At 45.9% G+C, this 24,425-nt stretch overlaps 1 protein-coding gene and 1 non-coding gene across 2 annotated transcripts; one reads left to right on the forward strand and one right to left on the reverse strand.

Annotated features, from left to right (window-relative positions):
• The first annotated feature begins 611 nt into the window (after nucleotides 1–611).
• On the forward strand, nucleotides 612–23,526 carry Cnn3 (calponin 3). The gene is made up of 7 exons (XM_042677813.1): nucleotides 612–891; nucleotides 17,392–17,513; nucleotides 17,697–17,763; nucleotides 18,752–18,889; nucleotides 19,281–19,397; nucleotides 22,209–22,355; nucleotides 23,070–23,526. The coding sequence occupies exons 1-7, from the start codon at nucleotides 835–837 to the stop codon at nucleotides 23,409–23,411; spliced, it is 990 nt and encodes a 329-aa protein (XP_042533747.1). The 5' UTR covers nucleotides 612–834; the 3' UTR covers nucleotides 23,412–23,526.
• Nucleotides 11,707–11,830, reverse strand: LOC122112983. Its single transcript, XR_006148350.1, has one exon. It is a non-coding gene; the product is annotated as a small nucleolar RNA SNORA40 (small nucleolar RNA).
• Nucleotides 23,527–24,425: the final 899 nt, after the last annotated feature.

Below are 24,425 nucleotides of genomic sequence, written 5' to 3' on the forward strand. Positions count from 1 at the left end.
CTTAGAGATCACGATAATCACAAGGCAGAGCCACGGACGACCCGACCGTGGGGCCAGCTGCCTGGGGGCGAAGATGCTGGAAGCAAGCAGCTGCCCAGCAGACACGGCACGGGCCCCCCACGGGCCCCGCACGTCCCCGTTTACCCCGCACAGCGTCCAGGCGTCAGTCGGCCCGGGATCTTCCCGTCCGGGTCGACCCGGAGGTGGAGGTCAGACCCTCCGGTGTGGGCGGCTGCGCGGCGGGGACGGGGGGTGGGCGGTGCGGGCTCTGGCGGGGTCTCCCTTGGGCGGGCACTGGGGACCCAGTCGGCTCCCGCGGCGGGTCGGGAGCATCGCTCTCCTCGGGGTGCGCAGACCCCGCTGGGCGCCCCCCGAGGCCGGTCTGCATCCTCCGCGCCCCAGCCCTCCGATGGACGTGGAGGACGCCCCGGGCGCGGAGGGGCGGGGCTACCAAGGGAGGGGAGGGGCCTCCAGGGGGCGGGGCTCCTGGCGCGGGACCCGCGAGGGGCGGGGAGGGGCGGAGGAGGCGGCTCTCCATTGGTCGGGCCGGCCAGCCAATCCCCGAAGGCCCGGGGGACCGGGCGGGGGGCCCTGCGTGCGGAGCGCGGGGCGGGCGCGGCAGCCAGCGCGTCTGTTCGGAGCGGACCCGAGCCTCCGCGGGACCCCGAGCACCGAGTGGCCGAGGCACCGCCTCTCCTTCGCGTCCCGGCTGCTTCTGCCCCGCGCGGGGGACCCAGCTCCGAACCTCTCCCGCGCCGCCACCCCTCGGGGCCAGGAGCGGGGACACCGAGTGCCAGGGACTCCCGCACCCCAGCGCAGCCTCCTCCGGGCACCATGACCCACTTCAACAAGGGCCCCTCCTACGGGCTCTCGGCCGAGGTCAAGAACAAGGTACGCCGGCCCGGGGGACCCCGCGAGACGCCGCCGGGGCCGGGAGACCCCGCGAGACGTCGGGGTAGACGGCGAGGGGCGGGGGGCGCCCGACGCCGGGGGTCGGCGGGGTGGGGACGCCGAGGGGACCCCGGGGTCCCCGACCCCGGCCGCGGTCCTGGCTTTGTTCCCGCGTCGCGGACCGGGACTCGCGGCGGGCAGGAGGCTCCCCGGACGCCCGGAATCCCGCCTCGCCGGCCCCTCCGGGCTTGGGGAGGAGGAGAGGGAGAGGGGGGCGGCGGCGGGACGAGCACCCCTCCGGGAAGGGGGCGCTGCTGCGCGGTCCTCGCCCTTAGTCGGGACTCGGCGTCGCACCGGGGTCCCCGCGAGCAGCCGTCTCTCCCGCTCCCGTGCGCGGGGCCCGGGCTGCGGTGGGACGCCCCCCCCCGCGCCCCCCCTTCCACCGGCGCCCCCTCCGCCGCCGGGGGCGAAATGCGGCGGCGACGTGGCCGGCTTGGGCCTCTATTGTCTTCGTCCCGGGTGGGAGGGGAGGCGGGGAGGGATCCTGGCCGGGGCGGGGGGTCCCGCCGACCCCGAGGACGCCCCGCAGGAACGGACCGGGTCCGCGGAGCCGTGGGTAGATTTCTCCCGAGACAAAGCCGGAGCGCAGGGCGCGCGCGCTCTTGGCGAGCGGAGTCCGCTGCGGATCGGGGACCACTTAAAAAATAAAACCCGGAGAAGTTTGAGGCTGGAGGCTGTCACCGCGCCGCAGTCTTTGTGACTTACTTCTGTGCGGGGTTTGTTGGCCCGGGGCGGTTGGGGTTTTGGTGACGGTCAGCCTGACCCCCCCAAAACTAAGAACGCATAGTCGGGTTGATCTTTGTAACTTTTTGGCCTGCCTGCGAAAGAGATGAGGGGCGTCCCCCCCCCCCATCCTCTCCTTCCTTCCTTCCTTCCTCCGGGCCTGCATTCCAAGCCCATGACATCAAGGGGTTCGGGGAGGGGGGGGGGGACCAGCCAATCGGCGTGGAACCGCGCACAGGCCGCTCATTGTCTCCTGGCTGCGGCTCGGGCCCGGGCGCCACAAAGGAGGGCCGTCGGGGGTTTCGTTCCCGTTAACCTCCGGGGAGCCTCCGCCCGGACGGCCCACCGCGGGGAGAAGGCACCCGGCCTGGTCAGGCCTCTGACATCCCCTCCACCCCACCCCGCCGCCGCCGCAGCCGGGGGCTGCGGGTGTCCGCGGTGGGAAGCCGATGCCCTCCGCGCCAACCCGGGCAAAATGTGCGGGGCGCTCCTGGCCCGCCTGCCCGCTGTTGGGTCCTCCTGGCCTCCTTCGCCTCCTGTGTGGTTCAGTGTATTTTGAACCGGCCTGGAGATGGGAGTTGGTTTTAGTCTGAGCATCTAATCTGAAATCGTTAGGATTTTCACCTTTCCAGGCCATCTCCTTTTCCTGTGTTGTTTTTTTGTTTTGTGATGGACCTGGGGCTTGGACTTAGGGGCTGGGCACTCTCCCTGAGGTTTTTGTTTTCGTTTTTTGTTTTCAAGGCTAGTTTCTACCACTTGAACCACAAGTTCCACTTCCAGCTTTTTGGTGATTAATGGGAGATGATAGTTTCAGGACTTTCCTGTCCAGGCGGGCTTTGAACCGCGATCCTCAGAACTCTGCCTCCTGAGTAAGGATTATGGACAGGAGCCATAGACACCCGGTTTTCGCTCATATTTTAAAACGGTTTCATAATTTTTTTCTTGGAAGAGACAGAAAGGTGAGAGGTTTGTTGTGTACCATTTGAGAATAAACATCTCCAACCGAAAACTTTGTTGGAAAATATTGCTCCTTGCTTCCTTCCATGGTTTACAAATCAAGTTTTAGGGGGCCTGAAGCTGATCAGAGAGCTGGAACTGTTGGACGCCTTGCTCTGGCCTGGATCCTGCACTTTAATTACAACTCCGCCTGTGATTCTTGGCGGGTGAGCTCTGCCTGCTCTCTTTACCTTTGCATTGTAAATGAGCTACTGATAACTTTGGCTGTCCTTCAAGTAGTCCACAGGCTTTTCCTGGATGTTAAGAACCAAGCTGGTTTTCTTTTTGCTGACTAATGTAGCCAGCCCCTGCCCTTTTCTTAATTCTAGTTGAGCAAACCCAAAGAAATTCATAGACTGGGGCTAGATCACTATAATTACAAATGTTTCAAACAGCAAAACCTTGCTTTTCAGAACCTTAGGAAAGTTAGTTATAAAGGCTGTGGGGTTATCCCTTTATGCATTAAACCTATTTCTTTTTAATAACCCCTCTCGTTTATGTGGTCTTTTCATACAGTACCCTTTCATAGGAAGTCTTTTGATCTTAACCAGTTAGCTAGGATTACCCAAAGCCCTGGACTGAGGAGGGCACAGAAGCTCAGAGGGGGTGTGGTCACTCAAGGTCACTCAAGAAAGTTGGAATAGTCTAGTTTCACCTCTACAAGCAATGTCTTAGTTCAGTGAGGAATGTAGATGTTTCTACCACAAGTCACTTTTGTCTGCCCCTCTCCTTATTTATTTTTGTCACCCATCTGTCTCTTCTTGACATTTGATAATTCTTCTTATGCTGTTTCTCATCTGTTCTAGGCTTGGAAACCAAATACCCATGCTTGCTAGTCTTTGCATGAGATAGTGGTACATCTCATATAGTTAAGCCTCATGGCTTAACTGTTGTTGCATGGATATAAATGGAAGGCTGGTGGTACACACCTGTGATCTCAGAATTTGTGGGGCTGAGGCTGGATTGTGAGTAAGGTCAGCCTGGGCCACATGGTGAGTTCCACATCAGTCTTGACTACATAGTAAGAGCCTGTCTCAAAAAACAACAACAACAACAAAAAACAACCCAGTTGGACTCAATGATTCACACCTGTAATCCTACCTACCTACTTGGGAGACTTAGAATAGGAGTATCATGGATTGAGGCCAGCCCAGGCAGAAAAGTCGTGAGGCATCTCAACCCATTGCTAGGCTCAGTAGCCTTCATTCCCTTGACATCCCAAACACATGGGAGGCTGAGAGTGGGAGGACGATGGTTCCAGGCTGGCCCAGACAGAAAAGTCTGTGAGACTCCTTCATAGAAAGGAAGCTTGATGTGATGCCGTATGAGGACTGGTCTGGTTGGGTGGAGGCCTGTAGTGGGAGATCCTGACCCTGGCAACCTCAGGCAGGAAGAAAGGCCCTATCCTAAAAATAACCTATGAAAATCCCCTCTGGAAGCATGGCCTCTGTATCACTGCAGCCTAGCGAATGCCAGGCCCGGAGCTCAGACCCCAATATTGCCCTCATCCCCCTAAAAAGAATGGGTACATGGAAACATGAGCTATGATATTCCTTGGTTTGGGCACCTTGCTTTTTTTTCTTTATGTATTATACAATTTGTATGTTAATTAGAATGTCAGGTCTTTTTTCTTAAAACCTCATTTAACTCCTTTGTACAACAACTTAAAAAGTAATAATGAAAATGAACAAATGCCCTCATTGAACAGTGAAAAAAGCATAAGCATTTTGGGGAGCCTATGTGGACTTCAATTCAAGCACACATGGGTTCTGGTCTTCCCTAAGTCCTTTACTACTTTGTTTGATATTGTCAAGTTGTTTAACGCCTCTACTGGAAGGAAACTTGAGTTTCCATCCCAAAACCAAGCACTGTACTAGGAGGTGTACCTGTTTGTGTGTAGTTACTCAAAGATCACATTGTAGCTATTGACTCTTAGTAATAGGAAATTAGTGTTAACATTTCTTGGATTTGCATATCCCTTACTCTTTAAGTGTTCTATTTGTATTAATCAGTCATTTTGATCTACATTTTTATCTGTGAAAACTGTTCAGCAGCAAATTGAAGGAACCTTTAATTGTAAATGCTTTGTTTTTTGGTGGTATTGGGTTTTGTACATAATTGTACAAATTGTACCCAATTTATACCCAAATTGTACCCAGTTTGTACCCATTGTACTTTCCAGAGTGGCGCTAGACAAGTGAAATGGGTTGAGCTATGCTTCCAGCTAGACTTTTGCTGGTTACTTTTGGAGATGGAATCTGATGGGCTTTTCTGGCTGGGCTAACCCTGAACCGTGATCTTCCAAGATCTCAGCCTCCAGAGTAGCTAGGATTACAGATGTGAGCCACCAACACTCAGCCAATCTTAATTAGATACTTTTAACTAGTAAATTTCCAAGGGGGGGGTCTGTAAAATTAAAATATTTGACTAGATGATAATATATAGCAGAATATAACAAACTTTAAAAAAATGGGACAAGAAGTTGAAACTAGCATTAAAACATGGCATTCTTCAGCCTAGGTTAATGAAGTCTTATAACAACAAAAGGATGCCTAAATTATGATGTGCAGAGAACCATGATATGGCCATGGCAAAGTAGAAGATGCTGGTCTAACCAGTCAGTGTAGGATAGCAACACAAAATGCTGTTGTCCTCCTATAGGTTGAGCCTGGCCCTCAGTGCAATTTGGGGAACGGAAGGAAAGCACAGATATCCCAGTGACTAATAAAGGACGAGGAAAAACAGTTGGCTCTATAAACAGAGCCAGTGAAGCTTCTGGAATGCTGAGGGTGCCAGGAAGCATGCCCTCTCTGGGACGTAGCAGATGCAGCAGGGACCTTTCTTATAGGGAGTAGGGAAAGTGGAGGAATAAATCGAGGTGTGGCAGGACAGCTGACATGATCTTAGCTCAGAACCTCCATTCCGGGAGGAGGCTGGGCCTGCAGGATGGATGGCTCAAGTGCATTCCATCTTCTGCTCCCTGGAATGTGATTGGAACAAAGGAGCTGCTTTGGGACTCTTTTCTGGTTACAGAATGCTATTCCGCAGCAGGGGAAAACCACTTAGAGGACTTAATAAGAATAAATGAGACAATTCTGTAGTTAGCAGCGAGGGATCAGGAAGGTCCTTCAGCTGGGGCTGCCAGGGGCCTCTGGACCACAGCTGCTGGCCTGTGGAGTGAACTGAGGAAAGGAGCCTCAAGGTAGAGCCCCGAGGTGACTCCAACTGTAAATGAAGCCTTAAACTAGAGCTCCAGAATTACTGGGAAAAGGCACAGGTGGCCTGTCTTAACATTTTCAAGTTCAGAAGTGTATCATTTTTAATTAAAGCTGTAATGATGTGTCTTCCACCAGAGGGGTTTGCTCAGTAACTGATTGTTGAAACTGGAAATTAACCCCACGTAAGAGAATGCAGAAGTGTAAATACATAATGTTTTAGAATGGTGTGATGATTTATATCACTTGCTTGCCTTTTTTTTTAGTCTTAAGTAGTTTATTCATTAATATTACCCTGCATGCATACATCACTGAGAGAATTCTATCCGGGTTGTGATTTGTGGATTATCTTCTAAGAAGACACCTGTTTGGTCAGGGTTCTTTCCTAGACTCAGTTTGAAGTCAGGGTCACCTTTTGCAAAGCTTTGGCCAGTGCTTGCCTCTCCCTGCAGACCTGTAGAAGTGGCCATTTGGCAAGTCAGCAAGCCATAGCTCCTGCTGGCGGCTGACCATTTTGGTTTGTCCACTTACTTTCCCCACCTCCCACCCTCATCTTGACAAAAACAGATAAGGAAGATTCACTCCGATGAAAAGAGGAGAGAAGCACCAAACTTTGCTCTTTAAAATACTCACACTTCCTGTGGGATTTTCATGGGGATTCTTGTCCTGCTCCTCATCCCAGGACGGCAGCTTTTGGTGCTCTTTTGTGAGGTTGTTCTGTGCGCCTCACCTGCTCCCTTGGATTAATGCAAAGGCATTGCCAGTGCTGCCTGCCATCCACCAGAAATAACTGCTTTTCCCTGTGCCTGCTTGTCCATCCAGGTTGGGGCTTGAGGATTATTGAGGGGTGTTTTTTGTTGTTGTTGCTTTCTTTTCTTTTTTTTCCCCCCACCCCACGTACCTGTGTATTATGAGCTGTGATTAATGGTAGCTGTGACCATTGGATGGTTTTGGTACCTTGGTTTCCAGGAGGATGAGCAAATGCTGAACCTCCAGGAAACTTGTCCTTAGAGTTATTGGCAGGTTCAACATTATTTTAGGCATTTGCCGACTGTGGCATGGGTCCTGTTCATTGTTTCTGTTAACTCCCAATCCTCAGCCAAGTAAGATTTTTATTAAGGATTTCTGGAGCCCACGGGTAGATCCTAGTTTGTTTGTGGGAACTCAGGCTTTGTTCTTATAGAAATTCATACCTTGTGGGTTTTAGGAAAACATAACCAATGAATCTTTGTCAATTAGAAGATGTTTTCTTGCTAGATTCTTGTTAGAGAGGAAGTTGTTGAGCCTGGGCCTCAAGAACTTGAATACTGGTTTGGATCCTGGTTTTACCAGATGTACTGTGGGTTTGGAACAAATGGCTTCTTATCTTTGTATCAGCTCAGTGGAATGAGGATATGGTAATATACCTGTGCAGCAATGTTGGGAGAAACTAATAAGGTGGTTAAGTCAGCTCTAGTGTTCAGGATACTAGTGCCTGAAGCATACTGCATAACTGAGAGCCTTGGTTCCCTGAAGCTGACTGGTCTGGCCAAGTCGTGCATTCTGAGCTGCTTTTATCTTCTAGATGTTGATAATACCTCCAGAAGCTGACCACTCACTCAGGAATCTGTGTCTGGATGAGGGGACTGGTGGAGCAGGGCTGCAGTGTCTTGGATGTGATGTCAGGAAAGTGATGGCCTCCTGGGGTCCTTGTGCAGGCCTGCCATGTGAGATCCTTGGCTCACTGCTCTTGCGTCCTTCTGTCCACATGGCCCTCAGTGTCCAGGAGTTTTTTGTAGAGCCAGAACAGAGCTCTGTAGAGCAGAGCTTTCAACATGACAGTTTTCTGCTTGTTCTTTGATCTCTTTCCTTCTCCTTACTCTCTCCCCTCTCTCCTTCTCCTCCTTCTCTCCTCCCTCTCTCCTCTTTCTCCTTTATCTTTTCTCTCTTCTCTCCTTTTCCTCTCTTCCCTCTTCTCTCCTTCCCTCCTCTCTCTCTCCTTTTTCCCCTCTTCTCTCCTTTCTCTTCCTCTCTTCTCTCCTTTCTCTTCTTCTCTCTCTCTCCTCTCCTCTCTATTCTCCTCTCTCTGCTCTCTGCTCTCTTTCTGCCTGGATGCTGTTCCCTGAGAATTTGAGCCTCAGCTCCACTTCCAGTTTTCTAGTGGTTAATTGGAGATAAGAGTTTCACAGACTTTCCCACCCTGTCTGGCTTTGAACTGCAATCCTCAGATCTCAGCCTCCTGAGTAGCTATGATGACAGGTGTGCACGTGAGCCACTGGCTCCAGGCTTGATTTCTCAACATGATACTTCTTTTGTTTCTTAATTTCAGAAAGGGCTTGTTTCCCTCACCCAGTTCACTGCTAAGCCTTTGAGTGAGTCACTGAAAGCTCAAAAGTTTTGTTGTTTTGTTGTTGTTTTTATTTTTTGAGTCCTGTACGTGCAGGGGGTACGAGGTTGAGAGTGAAGAAGGTATGTGGGCAGAGAAGAGGAGAGAGCCTCCCAGTATCTTCCCTCCTACCCTGGGACTGGAAAGCTTCCCAGGGGGTAGTGATTCTTCAGTGAGGCATCTACAGAGAAGAGAGGTCCGTTTTGCCTGGAGGGACACTTTGAGGGTGGTCCTAACCTAAGCTGGGAGGGACTATTTTCTACCTCCCTCCAAGCATTCCCCAGGGGAACCTTATTCAGTGGCTGGATGAGGCTGGTGGGGATTCCCAAGTTAGTCTTATTTTTTTCCTCTTCTGAATGTGTAGACTCTGGTGTGTGTGGTGTGTGTGTGTGTGTGTGTGTGTGTGTGTGTGTGTGTGTGTGTGCGTGCGTGCAGCGCGCATGTGCGTGCATGCCTGGGACTTGAACTCAGGCCTGAACTCAGGCCTGGGCACTGTCCTTGAGCTTTTCTCCTCTAGGCTAGTGCTCTACCACTTGAGCTGCACCTCCACTTCCACTCCCACACTTTCCTACCTGGGCTGGCACTGAAGGGTAATCCTTAAATCTCAGCTAGGATTCCAGACACGTGGCTGGGTTGTGGTCTTCCCCCTCCACTTCCAGCTTCTCAGCCTGCTGCCCAGGCTCTAGAAGTGATGGAGTGCTTCATTGTTACACTTTTCCCTCTGCTTTTGTTGCCCATGGAGGAAACAGGAGAGAAAATAATCAGTACCATGTGTAGCGATTTTCGATTTTCGTAGAGTGGGTCAGTTCAGACACACGACTCTGCTTTGGTCAATAGCAACAGTGGATCATACCTTGCTTCTAGTCAAGTATAGAAATTGCATGTATGCAAACCCCCAGATGGCAATCTTGGGTTCTCTGGTGCTCTGCAGCAAAACCAGACCCCTCAGGCTGCTCTGCAGACTTGAGGTACATTTGTTTCTGGTTTTCCCTTTTCTTCAAGCCCTGAATGTCAAATTAAAGCCCTCTTACCCACTACCTCACCCTGCCCCCATCTTGCCAGCCAAGCCAAGCTTTCATTTCTAATTTTCTTCCTTTCCAGCCTTCATTTTCTTTCCCCATTTTTTCTTCTCTCCATGGCAGTAGCTCTGTTGTGGGTACTTCCCTACCTCTGTCTACAGTGCCTGGAAAACATGCCTGTGGCATTTGCTACTTTGTTTAAAGGAGGGCCTAGAGAAGGAGGAGGAGAGTGTTTTATTTCAGAGACATCTCTGCCGTAGATGTCCTTTTTTTCCCTTTGCAGTACTGGGACTTGAATTCTGGGCCTGCGCTTACCAGGCAGCTCCTGCGACCACTGCCTTTTGGCTTTAGTTATTCTGACTTCCCGTAGGGTTTTGCATTTTCCTGGCCTTGAACCTGGGTCCATCCTACTTCTGGTGGCTTCCAGCATAGCTTAGATGACACGTGTGTGCCACTACTACCTGGTGTATTGATGGAGATGGGATCATGGGAACTTTTGGGGGGCGGCTGGCCTCACCTCTCGATTCTCTTGATCTCTGCCTCCTAAGTAGCTGGGATTTACAAACGTGAGTCACTGTGCCCGTCTTTGCCAAATATCTTATTGTGAACTTTTGCCCCATGCAGACAGCACCCCTGGCAAATTCCTGTGGGCTGCTTTAAAGCAGTGCTTTTTAAAAAAAAAAACAAAAACACTGGCGACTATTCCAGTGTATTTGTCTGATTCAGTAATAGCATGTATTACCAGCACGTTCCCCTACCTCCACTCTCCAGATGGATTTTAAAATGTTGTCCAGACTGGTCTCTAACTGCCAGGTTTGAGAGATTCTGCTGCTTCAGCCTGCTGAGTGGCTGATACTATAGTTGTGTTATGCTGTACTGGCTTGCCACCTTGGGATGGACTTGCTTCTCTGGGAATTGAGAAGGACTATGTGTCTAGCCACAGAGCCTAAGCTGGTCTTACAAAGAATTACATTGTATTAGGTATTTATCTAGAGATGGTTTGAAAATATACGGACAGGGAGGCTGGAAAGGTAGCTCTATGGTAGACCCTCTGGATTCCATCACTCACAAAGTATATCGGACAATGTGCGTAGGTTATTTACGAATACTGCTTTAGGTACTATTTGTTTCGCAAGGGACCTGAGCATCAGCTGTGCTGGTGTCTGTCGGGGTTGGTGAATGTTCTGGAACCAGTGCCCCATGGTTACTGAGGGACTGTGTTCACTGGAAAGGAGGGTTGCCTTCCAGTGTCAAGTATTACTGTTGGCATGAATTAACCTATGATCTGTGGTTTTTAGCAGCGGAAACTTGGCACCTGGCAGAGACATGGGATTTTAACCCAAGCAGTCTGTTTCCAGAATTTCTCCAATGTAATCCTCAGCCGGAGCTCAAGGAGGGGGCAGGGGAGAAGGGCATGGAGTGCGAGAGGGTGGTCAGGGAGGCGGGTCTGTACGTGTTCAGGTCTGGTTGTGAGCAAGCCCTGGCCGTAGCCTGGGAGGCTTGTGCTGTGGGTCACGAAGCTGTCAGTACTTCCAGAGAACTTTCTCCTGCTTTCCTGGGCTCTCTTTGCCTCACAGTGACCTACGAGGAGGTGCCTTTACTGTTGTCCTGGGGCCTGCCTCCCAGCACCTTCTTCCTTCAGGGCTAGAAAAAAACTGGACTCTGACTGGCTTTACAGAGGAACTCTGAGTCTCCTATTGGATCACTTCCTGCTTTGATGTATATATAAAAAGAACTTGGACTCCAGTGTTATCTGGTAGGATTGGGTTTTGAACTTAGAGCCTCCGACCTGCTAGGCAGGAATTCTACCATTTATAAACCAGCCTTTTGTGCTTTAATGATTTTCCAGGAATCTCATAATTTTGATTGGGCTGGCCTTACATGGTGATCCTCTTGCCTTTTCTCAGGTAGCTAGGATTAAGGCAGGATCTCACTGACTTCATTCAGGCTGGCTTCCATCTGTAATCCTTCTGTCTCTGCTTCCTGAATAGCTGGGATTATAGCAGTGAGCAACCACCATGGTTTATTTTTGCCCTGGCTGGCCTCCAACCACTGGGATTATAGTCATGCACCATCACACCCAGCCCTTACCTTGTCTTAGGTAAGATTTATGCAAGCTTCATGGCATGTGGGTATTTGAACTTTAACCCTCCCTCCCCCATAATATCCTACTTAAAAAATAAACCAAAAACATTTTTTGTGTGAAAAAATGAACCAATAGGCCTCAAAAAGCAGCATATGTTTTTATATCCCATTTTATGAGACATGGTTACTAATTTTTTTACGAAGAGGAAATGGGAAATTCCATCCTATGGTTTAATAGAAACCTCATATCCTCTCATTTTCTTCTTTCTTTTTCAGCTTTCATGTCAACTTTATTCTGAGCCAGCCTTCATGAGTTAACCATACTTCCATCACTGCCAACTATTGTAGGAATCATATTCCTTCTTACATGTACCAAAACTCATAAACATGATTCTGGGTTGCAAGAGAGGATTTACTGTTTGCATCTGTCTGTAAGGATTTGTTACAAATTAAACAAAGATACATACACAAGTGCTCCTCCGCTCCTTTTCATGAAAGGGGGGAAAGGTGGTTTTATTTTAAATACTCAACATACTTGTTATACTCTTGTCCACACTTACTCTACCTTTTGTGTGTGTGTGTTTTTGTGCTTGCACCAGCCAGTACTAGGGCTCTACTACTTGAGCCACATACTCAGTTCTGACTTCTTGCTGGCTAATTGGAGGTAAAGAGTCTTCCAGCCTTTCCTACTCAAGCTGGCTTCAAACTCCAATCCTCAGATCTCAGGCTTCTTGGAGTAGCTAGGATCACAGGTGTGCCCAGCTTCTTCCTTTAAAATGAGGTACTTGAGCTGGGAAGGTGGCTCAGTGGTAGAGTGCTTGCCTTGCATGCATGAGACCCTGGATTCGATTCCTCAGCACCACATAAGCAGAAAAAGCCGGAGGTGGCACTGTTGCTCAAGTGGTAGAGTGCTATCCTTGAACTAAAGAGCTGAGGGACAGTGCCAAGCCCAGAGCTCAGGCCCCACGACCAACAAAAAAAAGTCACTTGAGCTCTGAATGCTGTGTAAAGCCATCTCGTAGTAAAGCTCCCCGCCCCCCCACTCCCAAAGGCATTCATGATCTGAGATCTAGATGTGGGTCCCCAAGGGAGTTCCAGAGTTTCCTAAGGCTGGCAGAAATGCTGAGATGGTTTCTCCTTGTTGTCCCCCTGCCCCCAAAGCTCAGGAGGAAGTGGTATGGATTCTGAGCATTTTTTGACTCCAGTTTGGATCTGCAGACAGACAACACTTGGATGGCTGGTCGGTGACCAGGGAGGCAGAGGGCTCCCCAGACCCCTGCTGATGGGAGAGAGCTTCACAGCCCCTCTGTCTTCAGGCATTGTACCTGTGGCAGTTCAGCTATTACCATCTCTGTAGATCTCTAAGATTCAGAAGCAACCTCTCACCCGGAGCCATTGCCTGCCAGCAAGTCCGCTGCTGTCTGTGCTGCCCACATTCACACCTGTGTTCTTCCCTTCTTGCTTACTTAGTCTGTCTCCTTGCAGATTTATCCCAGGATGCACCTGGATGTCCTCCAGGTGGCCCCAAAGTAATCTTTTGTTTTTCTCAGGTTATTTTGTCACAGCAACCAAAAACTGCCTCATGCACTGACTCTAACATGTCTGGAGAAAGAACACTGTGGTGTCACGTGGGCACATGACTGATCCCTGATGTCCCTAGCATCCAGTCCTGCTGCAGACAGGGTTTTCCATGGCTTTCGAATGTCTTTGGCAAGTTGGCCCAGGTTGATGGGGAGGAAGGCATTGTGGACATCCTGATGGAATTAGAAGTGTGCAGCGATTTTTCCCCTAAGATAGAGCCCTGCTTTGCGAAGACGGATTACTTCTTCCCTTTTATCAGCTATGGTATGAAAGGAATGCAAATTTGGGATCAAAGACAAAATAGGCTAGAAGCTTAAAGACCCGGGCAGACCAGCGCCTTTGGTAGTACGAGGGTCCCAGTTGTGGAGGTTTTCTATTGATTATGAACAATAAGGAAATAATTGTTCATAATAGAAAACTTCATTCCTTTCCATTCAAGCTGATAGGAAAAGTTTGCAGCACTTCTGGAGTGCATCATGTGTTGGGTGGGGCTTTACCTGTGGGGCTTCCTTTTTCCTGAAGAAATGGAGACCTGTGGGGGAAAGACCAGCAGGTACTTAATTAAGATCTCTCTGGAATTGCAAGCACTGAGTTTTGAAGTTTGACCCCCAAAGCATGTGATCTTTAGTCTAATTAGACCAATGTGAATACTTTAAATTTTTGCTAAGATGTTTATAGGGTCTGTTCTGTGAGGAATTTCTGGTAGGGAAGAAATACTAAAGCTTGTTGGACTGTTCTGGTTTGAGGTGTCCAGAATGCAAAGTGATATATCAAAAGGAAGGGAATTTGAGGTAACAGGACATTTCAGATGAAAATGTATTTAGTTGAGATTTTGAGACTGTTCCTATTTTAACTCCCACTTCCCATTCTTTATTTTAAATATATGCCTTAATATGTCTTAGTGATTATCTCCCCCCCCCCCCCCCCATCATCTTTAACACACCCTACTTAGTATTTGTCTCTTTCTAGACTGAAGAGCTGGGCAAAATGATTTTTTTCCCCCAGCCATTCTTGGTTGTAGCTCATGTTTTGTAACTCCACCAAAGCTCCACTTCTGCTCTTTTGGTGGTAGAGATAAGAATGTTACTTTCCTGCCAGGGTTGGATTTGAACCTCGATCCTCAGATCTCAGCCTCCTGAGTAACTAAGATTACAGGTGTGAGCCACCAGCCCTTGGCTTGTGTTGTTGTTTTTTGCTCAAGGCTAGTGCTCTACCATTTGAGCCATAGCTTCACTTTGGGATTTTTTTGTGGTTAATTGGAGATAAATCTCATGGAATTCCAGCACCAGCTGGCTTTGAGCAATGATCCTCAGATATCAGCCTCCTGAGTAGCTGGGATTACAGGTGGGAACTACCCACCGCCACCCAGCTAAAACCAATTATTTGAAGGTAATTATTTTTGTTACAAGAAAGATATTATCATTTTTCTTTATGTTCAGGAATTAAAGCTTTTTTTGGATGAAAGTAGTTTTTATTTTTTAAATAGAACGTTTAGTTGCTTTCAGCTCCTTGCCTTTAAGAGACCATACTTTTTGGGCTCTACTAACTAGAAAAACATTTGCAGTATTTGGGATAAAAGTCTTTGTTGCTTCTTTAAAAGATAAAAGAACAGCCAAAGGTAAAACAGCAAGATGATACGGCTACATACCTAGGGTCTGTTTGGTTTGGGTTTTGTTTTGTATTTATTTGTGTCAGTACTAAGGTTTGAACTCAAGGCCTCAAGCTTTTCCACTCAAGCCTGGTGCTCTACTACTTGAGCCACACCTCCACTCTTGGCCTTTTGCTGGTTAATTGGAAGTAAGAGTCACAGGTTTGTCTGTCTAGGCTGACTTTGAACTATAATCCTTAGATCGCAGTCTCCTGAGTACCTAGGATTGCAGGTGTGAACTATCGGCACCCAGTTGTTTTTGTTTTGTTTCTGCCAGTCCTGGGGTTGAACTCTGAGCCTGCTGAGTTCCTTTGTGGTCAAGGCTAGCACTCTACCACTTGAGGCACACAGGCTCTTCCAGCTTTTTCTGTGATTAATTGGAAATAAGAGTTTCACAGTCTTTCCTCTTGGGGCTAGCTTCAAACTACAATCCTCAGATCTCAGCCTCCTGAGTAGCTAGGACAGGCTTGAGCTACTAGTACTCAGCTCTAGTTACTTTTTTAGATAAGAGTCTACAATCTTTCTAATAATTTCCCGAGTAACTGGGATTACAGTGGTAAGTCACTCTACTGTAGGCTGAGAATGACTTCACTTGTTTTTAATTTTAATTTTTTATTATAAAAGTGATGTAAGGTAGTGACTTTCAAAAAAAATCTCAATTCACATTCAAAATTTGCTTCCATAGCAATTGTTTTGGTACCCATGAGAATACTAGCTTCTGTACTTTCTTACTCCCTTTCATCCATACCTCTGGTTTATGCTGTTTATATTTCTAGCCAACCTAGAAAAAGATTCCAGTATGAAAATATAGTCAGGACTTAGAGATTTATCTTTCCATCTCTACCTTGACCCAAGAGGGGGAAGTTGGGAGAGAAGATCTCTGTGAACTTCACGAGTCTCACATTGTGTTTTCAGTCATATCTTGAGGCTCTTGTGAGCCTGTACCAGGTCCCTGCCTCTTCCATTTATTTGAACTTGGAAATGAGATCTTTTCCCATCTTCAGACTTAAACCGTGATGGCAGAGGGTGGAGGGGACCAGACCCTTTGCTTTTAGGCCCCGTAGTGGACTTCAGTTTTGAGTGATGAGAGGTGAGATGCATCCTGCAGACCTTTTCCAGTTCTCTCTCTTGGAAAAGAGCTGGATGCAGCCTGTAGGTCTGTATTCCAACACAACGGGCCTAGGGCACCTCGAACTTTCTGCCTGGTTCCCTTGTGATAGCTCAGACTAGATTATGTGTATATATTCTGTGTCTTTACCCAAAGAGAACAGAGTATTTGTGAGCTCTCCTTGTTCCCCCCTGTGATCTGCTTAGTAACTCATTGAATGGACTCTTAAGAGGTCTTAAGGTTTTAAAGAACTTGAGTGTGCGATTTTTAGTGATATTTTGTTCTAAATTGTATTTTTAAAAACTGAAGTATATGGTATCTTTCAAAACCTGTATTTTCCTAGTAGTCTTGGCATATGTAATAATAATAGCACAGCATGCCAGTTTTCTTTCGTTCTATTCAGTATTTGTTGTCAGGTACTGCAGTAGGTACTAAGACAAAATGGTTTGTCTTTCCTATGAGGCGCCTACATGAACAGTTTCAGTGGTCTACATTTAGTACTGAGGAAAGAGCATGTATGCACGTGTGCATGTATCCGTGTCAGTCTGTGCATGCAGACCATGTTCTGTGTATCTGGCTGAAGAGAAGGCAAGTGCCAGAACTTCCTAGGTAACAGAACTACATTGAGTGTGATCTGTGCTGGCTAATTGAGATACTATATAAAGTAATTTTGTATAATTCTCTCATTTTTTATTGATTTTTAAATTTTTTTTTTTTGGGTCCGGTCGTGGGGCCTGAACTCTGGGCCTGGGCGCTGTCCCTCAGCTCTTCAGCTCAAGGCTAGCACTCTACCACTTGAGCCACAGCGCCACTTCCGGCTTTTTTCTTTTTGCTTATGTGGTGCTGAGGAATTGAACGCAGGGCCTCCGGCATGCAAGGCAAGCGCTCTACCACTGAGCCACCTTCCCAGCCCCTAAAATTTTTATTGTTATTATTGAGATGATGTACAGAGGGGTCACAGTTACACAACTCAGGCAATGAGTACATTTCTTTTTGGACAATGTCACCCCCTCCCTCACTCTCTCCCAGTTTTTCCTTACTGTCCCCACCCACAAGTTATAGCATTCATTTTCAACAGTGTCTAGTGAGTACCACTGATGCATTTGTTCACCCTTTGTCCCTCCATTTCTGTGGCCCCCCTTACCCTCCCAAAGACAGATAAATGAACAATCAAGACAACAAGAAGATGAAAACAGCAACTAAGAAAAAACTTCTTGCTTCCGTTTCTCCGAGTTCTTTTTGGTCAATATTATTTAGTATGATCAGAGGCACATAGGCATTGTGCCTGTGTGTTCCTCTCCCAAGAGTATCCTCCTTTGGTCCCATCATTTTTTAATGTGATGATTGATGACTTGGTCTTTAAAGTTTAAATCACATGTGATGTCATAGTGTCCTCTACACTAAGATCCTGTCATTTCCTGTGTGTCAGACTTGAGTCTCTTCATCTTGATGGATGGTCTTTCCTTAGTCCCAGCTTTTCTCCATTTGCTCTTCAGAATTTCTCATGACCATCATAACCATCAATTTGTGCTTAGTTATCAAAAGTTAAACTCAGTGCCATTGCTGGTGCGTGTCACTTCCTGCCAGTTCTTGGGGTGGGGTGGGGGTCTCCATGCATAATGAGTCCAAGCAGGGCCCTGCATCGGGACTTGGTGGTGCTGTGATGGAATGGCTCTGAAGCCACTGACCTTGTGTTTCAGATTGCTTCCAAATATGATCACCAGGCGGAAGAAGATCTTCGCAACTGGATAGAAGAGGTGACAGGCATGAGCATTGGCACCAACTTCCAGCTGGGCCTCAAGGATGGCATCATCCTCTGCGAGTAAGGAGGCCCCGGGGGTGGGGCCCTTCTGCCCCGTGGGTCCTTCCCATGGCTTCCAAGGGCATTGTCTGGGACTGGGATATTGCCTGTCCAGTGAGCCCTCTACCGAAGTGCTTACTGATTCAATATTGCAGTTCTTGTTTGGCCAGTCAATAAGCGGTTCCATGTATTTTTTGCCTTTAGACTCATAAACAAGCTACAGCCGGGCTCTGTGAAGAAGGTCAACGAGTCCTCGCTCAACTGGCCTCAGGTAATCACCAAGCAAAGAGCCTCAGCCTCTTGCCTCTAGTTGATGTCTTTTTTTTGGGGGGGGGGGGTGGAAATGAGGAGGGAGATAAGGTCTAGCAGTATAGCCTAAGCCAGCCTTGAACTCACAGTCCTCTTGTTTTGTCTCCCAAAGTGCTGGGATTATAGGCAAACATACCACACACAGCTCGTTTCTTTATATTTGGTAGACAAATGTCAAGTTTGGAGTTTGGTTTTGTCACTCTAAAAAAATGTTTCCATAATGACTATTTGTTTAGCCCTGATTCAGTCTTCACACTTTCAAAAAGCATTTCACAAAACTTAACATGGGAGATACAAATTAGACATAATAGGAAGGAAAGGGAACAAGCAAGGCATTTAATATAATTACTTCTTTTCAGCACAGTGTATCAGATGTAGTTTTAGCTCATGAATGAGTATGATTGAGTAATTTCAGGTATTTATCTGGCCTGCAACTTGTACAAAGGAGTTATACAAAGGGGTGTCAATTCAACATGTCTGTTTATGAGCACAGTGCCTCTTGACCACAGTCACCCCTTTCCTCATTCTCCCCATCTCTTCTAACACCGCTAAGAATAATGTTTTGAGATAGGAGAGATTGTGGACAATTAAATAACCATAGGTTTATTTTTCAATTAAGAATAAAGCATGTAATGGGTTACTTAGTAAGTGTACAATCTTGGATAAAGAAAATTCCAGGCCTGGTTAACTCTAACTGTGATATAGTACAATTCTTCAAAATGTAGAGGGAAGATTTTTGTCCTTAAAGAGCTAGAAAAAAAAATTGCTTAAATATTGAGTCCATTACGTAACTCCTTTTTCAGAGAAAGTTGTGCTTTTGTGTGTAACTGACCAAAAATTCCTTGCCAAGTACTTTCCTGTCTGTCATCTTTAAGTCATGAAGACTTCAGATCTTAGAATGTCAATATTTAGCTTGCCACGTTAGTCATGTGCCTCTTTTTCCTCTACAGTTGGAAAATATTGGCAACTTTATTAAAGCTATTCAGGCTTATGGTATGAAGCCACATGACATATTTGAAGCAAACGATCTTTTTGAGAATGGAAACATGACCCAGGTTCAGACGACGCTGGTGGCGCTGGCAGGGCTGGTATGTACATGTCTTCAGGGCTGGTTAACTCCATTCCCCTCATGTCAGTGTTGATGGATTTCATCATTGTCCCCTCCCACAGGGGTTCGGAGCATGGCGGGGGTGGGGGGGTAGGCCCTGTGTCTTCTGTAATTACTAGCTTTGCAGGGAGGCTGTGATATTATTAGCTGCCTCAGACTTTGATGGGTTCATTGGAACCCACACATTTCAGAGGGAACAGTGTGACACTGATTAGCCTGAAATATGTTTCTCCAGTCTAGTGTGGACTTACCTAGTGAGGCTTGTGCCTGTGGACCTAACATTTCTTCACCAGTCTCTCTACAAAACTGTGCTGGCAAAAAAAAAATCTCTAAAGTGTGCCTATTCAGCTGCTGTAATTGTTTCTGTCCAGGCTAAAACTAAAGGATTCCATACAACCATCGACATTGGAGTCAAATATGCAGAGAAACAAACAAGACGTTTTGATGAAGGAAAATTAAAGGCTGGCCAGAGTGTAATTGGTTTGCAGGTGAGATGTTACTGTTTAGTTACTCGAGCTCATTAATTACTGCCATGCAAAATGTTATTTCTCTCATATGTAAGGTATAGGTAAAGGTACTGTAATCTAGATTTCTTGGGTGGATATTGGTCTATACAGTATTATGTAGATTTCTTAGGTGGGTATGTGGTCTATACAGTATTATAAATGTAGATTTCTTGAATGGATATGTGTTCTCTACAGTATTTATTATTGTTGTACTAGGGCTTGAATTCAGAGCTTGGGAGCTGATCCTTAGCATTTTTGCTCAAAGTTGGTAGTCTAGAGCCACAGCTCCATTCTTTTTTTGGTTAATTGGAATTTCATGGCCCTTCCTACCCAGGCTGGCTTTAAAATGTGATCCTAAATCTGAACCTTCTGAGTAGGTAGGTTTATAGGCATGAGCTACCCATGCTCGGCTTACAGTTACTGCTATTTGAAAACCTATAAAAAGGATTGAGAGTTATTGCTCAAGTGGTAGAGCACCTGTCTAGGAAACATGAGACCCTGAGTTCAGACTTACGTATTTCTAAATACATTTAAAAAAACAAGTAACAAAATACAGTCTATAGAAATGGCTGGTGATTCTAGAAAACATTCCCAAGTATGTCACCTGATTTGACAGCTTTCTCCAGGAAATGAGAAGTGTTTTTTTCTGAAGTCATACCATTTCTAAAAAGAAAAGCTGTATAAATTTCTGAACATGGTTGAACAAATGAAATGTTTGTTTGTTTATTGTTGTTGATATTGTTTTGCTGATCTGGGACTTGAACTTATGTCCTGGGTGTTGTCCCTGAGCTTTTTTTGTTCAAGGTTAGCACTCTACCACTTGAGCTACACCTCTGCTTCTGGCTTTTTGTGGTTAACTGGAGATGAAACTCTCATATACTTTCTTGCCTGGGCTGGCTTTGAACCGTGATCCTCAGCAGACTCCTCAGTGGCTAGGATTACAGGCGTGAGCCACCGGCATATGGCAAAATGAAGCAGTTTTATAAGACTTAAGGCCAAAGTCATTCATTGACTAGGACACTAAACCCTATAAAATCCTGGCAAATGCTTGTTAGGATCCCTTTTCCTTCACATGTTACCCTGGAGAGAGGCACAAACACATCCTGGCCAAAGGCTTTGTGTGCTGTGGACATACCCCCTCTCCCCTCTGAGTCTCTGGGGTGGGTTTACTTTTAGAAAGTACAAAACAATGAAGAGTGAGAAATTAGAAACCTGATTTTTCAAACTAGTCTGTTGGTTAAATTACAACTTGTTGAACTTGGAAACTTATTACGTAAAAATAAAGCCATGTTTGAAAGGTTAAGGGGAAAGTTTGGTTATAAAATACTGTGAGCAGTGTGTTTTTTTAAAAAATTTAAGTATGTTCATGCATTTTTTTGTAACTGTGTGTCAGTATATGTACAGTTATAGAATTGTATGCAGACCCATAAGTTCAAACTGCTGGCTGGCATTGCTCTACCACAGGTGCACAAAATGCTAGAACTCCAGTGAGTTTCACCTCTTCCTTTTTGGCTTTAATATGCCTTCTGAATCTTTTTCATTTTATGTTTAGTAATAAAAGCTTTCCTTAATGTTTTTATGAGCCAAAACAAAACCTTCCAACGGTAGAATGGAGAACACGGTGCTTGATTGGTCCTAAAGGCACAGAGTTCTCAGTGAGGAAAAGAAATTAATTGTTCCTTTGGACTTGGCTGAGTTCTGATTCCTCATTCTTCCTGTTTCTGGCTCTGGCCAGTGTATGAAAGTTGAAGTTATAAATTGTAGTTCTTTTTCCCATGAGAATGTTGGTGATTTTGAAGCTTTAAAAAAAAAAGTTTAATGAGCTGGGCCAGTGGCTTATGCCTGTAATTCCAGCATTCAGGAGGCTAAAGTAGAAGATTGTGCATTTGAGGCCAGCAAGGGCTATATTAGTGAATCCTGTTTTAAAAACAAACAACCAAGTGCTTATTACGGACCTGGTATTTACTCACACTTTCTTAACTTTTTTCTAACTCCATAGCTGGAGTTAGAAGGCACATTTATTGTCTGGCCAGATTGCTTTAATCCATTTCCGTGACTGAAGCAGGTAGCCAGCCCTTAGTGTGCTTATCTGAGCTATAATGAGGAAGAGAAGAGAAGCATGGAAATAATGATCCATAATTTTGCCACTGTAATATTATGTAGGCACGTGTATGTGTGGTTGCTTATGCTGTGAGGTACAATCAATAAATATTTTCTAAAGATTTAAAAAAGTCCTTGAATTTTGTATATATATATATATATATACTTGTGCACGTTGGTTCTGGGGCTTGAACTCTGGGCCCGAGTGCTGTCTCTGACCTTTTTCGCTCAAGGCTAGTGCTTTACCACTTGGAGCCACTGCCCCATTTCCAGTTTTTGGGTGGTTAATTGGAGATTTAGAGTCTCATGGATTTTTCTACCTGGGTTGGCTTTGAACTGCAATCCTCAGATCTCAGCCTCTTGAGTAGCTGGGATTACATAAGTAAGACACCAGTGCCTGGCTAGTCCTTGGAATTCTGTTTGCAAAACAAACCTAGAGGAGAATTAACAAATTAACAAATTAGTCCTCTGACAAACATAAGTTCTTAGGAACTTAGCCAAGCCACATCTTTCCACCTTTTTTTTTTTTTTTGTTTTGTTTTGGTGCTAGGAAATCAAACCCTGAGCCTTGTTGGTAGGAAGGGCTCATTGTCACTAACCACATTCCCAGCTCCATCTTTATTAGCAGCAGAGAATGTTGGGTATGAGGTTGCCATCTGATCAATAGCACTCATTTTCTTTCCACCTGAAAAGATGGGAACCAACAAATGTGCCAGCCAAGCAGGCATGACAGCCTACGGGACTCGGAGGCATCTTTATGATCCCAAGATGCAGACTGACAAACCCTTTGACCAGACCACGATTAGCCTGCAGATGGGCACCAACAAGGGAGCCAGCCAGGTGAGCAGCGCCTTCCTATCTTGCAGCCAAGAGCATACCCTTACTTCATTCTCATTCACCCCAAAACACAAGGATATTTTTTTCAGCATAGTATATTGAGAGAATATTCTTCAGGAAAGTCAATTTTGCTGAGAAAGCAAAAGAATCAAAAGGCCTTTTCTCTCACAGTCACCGAAAATGGGGTGTGGCTTGCAGTTTTTGTTGGCAGTTAGAACAGCTGGCCTTTCTACCTAACCAGAAGGAAAAACAGATGTGTGTGTCCAAGCAAAAGATCGCACTGTTTAAAGGCTGGCTTTTATTTATTTACTTATATTTCCTCTTTTGGTTTAGCTTTTAAAGGGGACTTTTTAAGATGATAGGTAAGATTATCTCATGTTTCTCTTTAGACCTCTTAAACTAGAATTCTTATAACTGAGCTTCTAAGGAACACATTTTCTGTAAAATGTTAAGTGGATCCTAAAATGGTAGCAAAATAGTTCTTCGGTAGCAGATAGAATTGCAGCATGACGACATATGTTAACGTATTTCCTGTTAAAAACACTTCAGAGGGAGAACTTCCCCCCATCTAAGTGAGCTGCACCCAAGGAAGGACCTGCTGCATCCACTGTCACACTCAGCGTGAACATCACACTTTATAGAACACGAACAGGCATAGATTTATTTTCATGTGTTTAAGCTGCTGTGTGTAACCTGTGTATCGTGTTCTGATCCCAGGCAGGGATGTCAGCACCAGGCACCAGACGAGATATCTACGATCAGAAGCTAACATTACAACCAGTGGACAACTCGACCATTTCCCTGCAGATGGGGACCAATAAAGTTGCTTCCCAGAAAGGAATGAGTGTGTATGGGCTTGGGCGGCAAGTGTACGACCCCAAGTACTGTGCTGCCCCCACAGAACCTGTCATTCACAATGGAAGTCAAGGCACGGGAACAAATGGGTCAGAAATCAGTGATAGTGATTATCAGGCAGAATACCCGGATGAGTACCATGGCGAATACCAGGATGACTACCCCAGAGATTACCAATATGGTGACCAAGGCATTGATTATTAGAGTCACAGAGGCAATCAGTATATAGTCCATTGATTTTTATCCAGTGAGAACCAAACTAGCCTTGAGTAATTTTTATCTTGTCTTCCTAAAACACTATTATGCTTCTTGTACCTTTTTTTTTTAATGCCTTACATACATTCCTTTTTCCTTTTTCTGCCTCTTCCCTAAATAGTTGCCTTTTAGTGCTGTAACAGTTAAATCCTACAGCCTAGCCAGTAACCTGCAAGTGAAGTAAAAAGGAATACTGTGAAAGGGGAATTCTTGTACAGCCAGTTCTTTTATTAAAGACCTATGCATTTTTACGATCTTACACTTAAGCTGGTTTTTTCAAACAATAGGAAAGTTTTGTTTTGTTGTTTTTTTTTACAGTTTAGCAGATCTGGTTTCTACATGGAAGACTAAACTCATGTTTATTGCTACACGTGGCCTTTGCCAACTAAATCTAAGATGCAGCATTTTAGAAATTTTCATATCAATGTCTACAGTATTGTTTGCTAATTTTTAAATAAAGTCATGATCGGTGTGCATTTGTGATTAGATGTGTACTCATTCTCTTACTGAGGCTGACAGATCTTGGCGGAGAGGTAGGCCTGGGGCGTGCGGTTGAAGTCTTCATTTGTGCCAATGTATCAATGTGGAGTTGCTCTGTTTTCTTCAACTGTATTTATTGCTGCATTTCTCAGCATAAACTTATCCCATTGTATTTTTTATAAATAAATATTTTTTTTTGGAACATTCATACGAACCACAGGCTGATTATTTTCTGGCTAGCTTCCAAATAGGCAGGAGTAGATTAAGAACAACGGTAACAACAGAAAGTACTCTTTCCTGGGTGCTCTGATAAGGTACTTTAACATTTTATTCAGTCTAGCCAACATTGTACCCTGCGCTTAGGACATAGAAAGAAAAGCGAACATTCTAGCTCTGAGCATGTCTATAGTGAATGCTAGCCAGAAGTGGCCTGACCCTTGCTGATTTCACTGTTTCGAATATTCTAGATCTGAAGTTTAGTAA

This window comes from Dipodomys spectabilis, unplaced genomic scaffold, assembly GCF_019054845.1.
Source record: "Dipodomys spectabilis isolate Male_0828 unplaced genomic scaffold, ASM1905484v1 ptg000002l, whole genome shotgun sequence".
Taxonomy (NCBI): Eukaryota; Metazoa; Chordata; class Mammalia; order Rodentia; family Heteromyidae; genus Dipodomys; species Dipodomys spectabilis.

What these genes read in the sequence shown, in the direction of transcription:
- Cnn3 (XM_042677813.1), top strand. Translation starts at nt 835, where the DNA reads ATGACCCACTTCAACAAGGGCCCCTCCTACGGGCTCTCGGCCGAGGTC. An exon ending in CGGCCGAGGTCAAGAACAAG is followed by an intron (nt 892 to 17,391) that starts GTACGCCGGCCC and finishes CTTGTGTTTCAG; the next exon opens with ATTGCTTCCAAATATGATCA. An exon ending in TGGTGGCGCTGGCAGGGCTG is followed by an intron (nt 18,890 to 19,280) that starts GTATGTACATGT and finishes GTTTCTGTCCAG; the next exon opens with GCTAAAACTAAAGGATTCCA.